At 22.6% G+C, this 4123-nt stretch overlaps 2 protein-coding genes across 2 annotated transcripts; both read left to right on the plus strand.

Annotated features, from left to right (window-relative positions):
- Positions 1-817: 817 nt before the first annotated feature.
- Positions 818-1718, plus strand: LOAG_13195 (hypothetical protein; the record flags this gene model as incomplete). Its single annotated transcript, XM_003148705.1, has 2 exons — positions 818-1003; positions 1449-1718. 2 exons carry the CDS (start codon positions 818-820, stop codon positions 1716-1718), a joined length of 456 nt encoding a protein of 151 aa, XP_003148753.1.
- A 1126-nt stretch (positions 1719-2844) lies between these two features.
- Positions 2845-3694, plus strand: LOAG_13196 (hypothetical protein; the record flags this gene model as incomplete). Its single annotated transcript, XM_003148706.2, has 2 exons — positions 2845-2997; positions 3464-3694. 2 exons carry the CDS (start codon positions 2845-2847, stop codon positions 3692-3694), a joined length of 384 nt encoding a protein of 127 aa, XP_003148754.2.
- Positions 3695-4123: the final 429 nt, after the last annotated feature.

Consider the following 4123-nt stretch of genomic DNA (forward strand, 5'->3'; position numbering starts at 1 on the left):
TTTTCTTTGCAAATAGGACAATAGTGATGCATTTTATATGCAAATAACACTGTAGTGATATTTTTCTATACAAATAAGACAATAATGATACATTTTCTACGCAAATAACACTGTAGTGATATTTTTTCTTTGCAAATAGGACAATAGTGATGCATTTTATATGCAAATAACACTGTAATGATATTTTTTCTATGCAAGTAGGACAATAATGATACATTTTCTACGCAAATAACACTGTAATGATATTTTTTCTATACAAATAGTACTGTAATGATATTTTTTAATCTAAATAGTGTAACAATGATATTCTCTTTCTATTCAAACAGTATATTTAGCAGATATATGTTTTGTGACCCCAACATTCAAAGTATTTTAAGCTTTTGTTTTTCTCTCTAATTATTAATTATTGTTGGAGAAATTTTTTTTTTTAAATAACTGATACAGGGAATTTTTATTCATCTTTTTTTCAAATTTAATTATTGGCAGCGAAAAATTTCATTATTACTTTTTGCATAATTTAAGTTTTTCTGCTAATTATACCAAATTAAGTTTAATGATAGCATTTCGATTCGTTAAATAGCATACTTTTGGGCGGCAATTTTCTTCTGATAATTTTTGTGGGAATTTTTGGTGGCTTTTTTTCACCTTTTCTTAAGTGATGAAATGAATCAACTGATAAATAGATGTATAAATATAAATATATGCAAAAATTGTTTGTATATAATAATTTATATTGTAATTATTTCATGAATTTGTTCAATTTTGTTAAATTTTGAAATGTAAAGTTTTGAAGTGTTAAAATTTTAAAAATTTACAGATGACAGAAAATCGTTTCGAAAATAACACCAATTTTGCAATATTTATTAATGGATATTATGCATTTGTTAATATCTCATCTAATAATTTCACAAACAATAATGCACCAAATGAAATTGGTTTAATTACATTTAATGGAATGGAAAAGGATTTATTCTTTGAACGAAATCGTCTCATTCATAATCATGTACATATAAATGAAATTCCCATTTTCTTTTTAGGAATATAATTGTTTCAATTAAAAAGTTATAAAACAAATAATTACAAAAATAAGTTATTTATATGTTAAATGATAATTTTGGAAATTTTTATGGAATTTTCAGATATTTACTTGATTTTAAGTTTCGAATTATATCTTCGAGTTTATTTTTATTGCCACTTTTTTAATATTTGAAGATATATTTATATCAAATTTTTCAAACAATTGCAATTTTATACTAGTTTCTTCTCAAAAAAAAAAAAAAAGAAAAATTCCGAAATTTTGACTTATATAATAGATTAATTTTCTTTTGCAAATTTCAATCTTTAATTCCAATTTTTCTTTTCTTTTCTACTTTTGGATTTATACTTCATATTTTACAGCATGAACACAACAGATGATAATTAATTAGTTAATTAATTGATTATTTTAGGGTTGTTGGATGTTAAAGATGGATATTCGATCTCATTCATTACGTAATAAAGTGATAGCTTGGATACAATATAATTATTTTACAAGAAATGGTTATTTATATGATTTGGAAGAATATGTGGAAATGTGGCCACGATCATTTACCATTGGTATATTTGGATCACAATTAGCTAATATTCATTTTAATCGTTTACGAAATATTTTATTCGATTTCGAGCTTATTTCTGGCGCTAAGGTTAAATTACTTACAAATTTCTCTTTTAGTGCTTAATTTACACTTTTTTTTGCAATATTTATTATTTAATTTTTCTTTTTTAAAAAAAATTTTGCCATTTTAATTTTTAATGACTAAAAACTAATTGAAAGTTTTATTATTGCCTAAAAGAAATTTCTTTTTTTTAAGTAAATTAATCATTTCCACTTCAAATTAATTTTTTTGTGAGTTAATTATGTATTTTAATCCAAAGTGGATATTTTTATCGTAACAAAATTCTTAATTAATTTAAATTTATTAGAATTAGTACTTACATTATAGTTAAAAGTAATACTTACATTATAAGGCAAAAGTTTGTTTTATTATTTTTAATTTCTTGGATGTTAAAAAATAATGAATTTAATTTTGAAATTATTATTATTTTCCTTTTCTCATATACAGAGCGCAAATGTCATGGATACAATGAATGTGACATATAATTGGTGGGGTGTTGCTAATCAAGCTATAATTCATCAACGAATTTTTGATTTTGATGATTGGAATATTTTTACTTTGGCAATGTTTAGTCCATTTTATGTTACCGAAGAAAATTTTATCAGTTTTTGGTGGAAACCAGAAAATGTTTGTTGTAAAATTATTAATTTTCCCTTTTTTTCTGTTATAATTAATTTATAATATATTTGTTAATTGTTGCATACAATTGTAATTTGCTGATATGTAGAAAAATTTAATTTGAATTTTTTATCACTTAGAAATTTTCAATATTATATTTTAGCTTAAATCCGAAAAAAAAGATATACGACAAAAAAGTTTCTATTTGAAAAAAAAATTTAATTTAAAAAAAGCATTCCATGCATTAACTTTAATTTATAATAATATTATATTACAAGAATAATCGCACTAATATATTATGTTTTCTTTCTTAATTTAAAACTCGATTAAATTAAAATTTGAAAATTTCAAGTCTTGTTATTCTCACTTTCTTTTATCATTTAATTTTTAAAAAAAACAGTTTTTTCTTCTCACCCATTGTTTTTGATTTTTTTAAATTTAATTATTTATTTATTCATTCATTTTTCTTCTTTTCCTCTTGCTACTTTAAAATAATTTTTTCATTAAATTTTATTACTTCAGGGACAATTAGCAAATGACAAACATTCTGAACCATCCATTTATAATTTAAATGGTCGCATTTATGAATCAAAAAAATCTCACTTATAATCGTGAACGTTGGCATGAATTTCCATTTTATTATAAGCCATTTGAACCGTATCAAATTATTAAAGATTTAACAATTATGCCTGGTGCTACACTTACAATTGAAAAAGGTGTCGAAGTCAGTTTGAATTTAATTAATTCATTTCCTTTTTTTGTTCCATTTTGAAAAGACATTACATATGTCCGTGAATGAATAATATTTTTGTTGTTTTAATTAATGGAATATATAAAATAATGATTTAACAATAAATATTTTCCAATTTGAAATTATTAAATTTCGTATTTTTTTACTACTTTTAGCTTCAGTTTAGAATTCATCTAAAAAAATCGTTTGAATTTTATTTTTGAAATTTCATTTTTAGAATTGGCAGGGAAAAAAAACGTTCTGAATTTTATTTTAGAATTGACTGGGAAAAAAAAGCGCAAAAATAAAAATTTTGTATGAAAAATTAACAATAAATTGATAATTTTATTCTTTTCTTTTTAATGAAATTATTTCAGTAAAATTGTTTAAGTTTTAATCACTTCCCATATAATTAGCTATCAAAAATATCGATAATATCTAATTAGCATTGACATTTTAGGTGCATCTTTGGCCAAATGTACGTATTCTTGTGTTGGGTAATTTAAAAGCTGAAGGAACATTTTGGGAACCGATACGTTTTAAGCCAATTAACGTAACGGAATATGCGGAACAACGTGATACACGTGTAATACGCCAAAAACGCTCAAATCATTGTTCCATTCAATCTAACAGTACTATTTGCCAATATCAAATAAAGCGACAAGTTGAATGGTTAATTTACCTATATTAGTTTTAATTAATTTCATTATTTAGTTTGTTAAAAAAATTTCGCTAAATTTGATCTAAACCTCTCTCTCACGCTTTCTCTTTCAATCTCTCTCCCTCTCTCTCTCTCTCTAATAAGCTACAGATGGCATCATTCAATTTTTTCCTATTATTTTAAAATCATTTCTCAATTAAATTTTTTGTTTTACTAATAATATTAATTAGTAATATTAATTATTCGAATAAAATTATAATATATTCGATTATTTTCTTTCCTTTTTATTTCATTCAATTCTTGCTTGTTTTTAATATTTTTCCTTTCTTTTTATCATATAATTAATAGAATGAAATCACTAATTGCCAAAATGTATTACTCCAATACTGAAATTGTTTAGGCGAAAGAAATTTTAATGATATTTCGATTTCTAAAAAATTAAATAATATTTCAATAAAA

This window comes from Loa loa (assembly GCF_000183805.2).
Source record: "Loa loa unplaced genomic scaffold supercont3.97, whole genome shotgun sequence".
NCBI lineage: Eukaryota > Metazoa > Nematoda > Chromadorea > Rhabditida > Onchocercidae > Loa > Loa loa.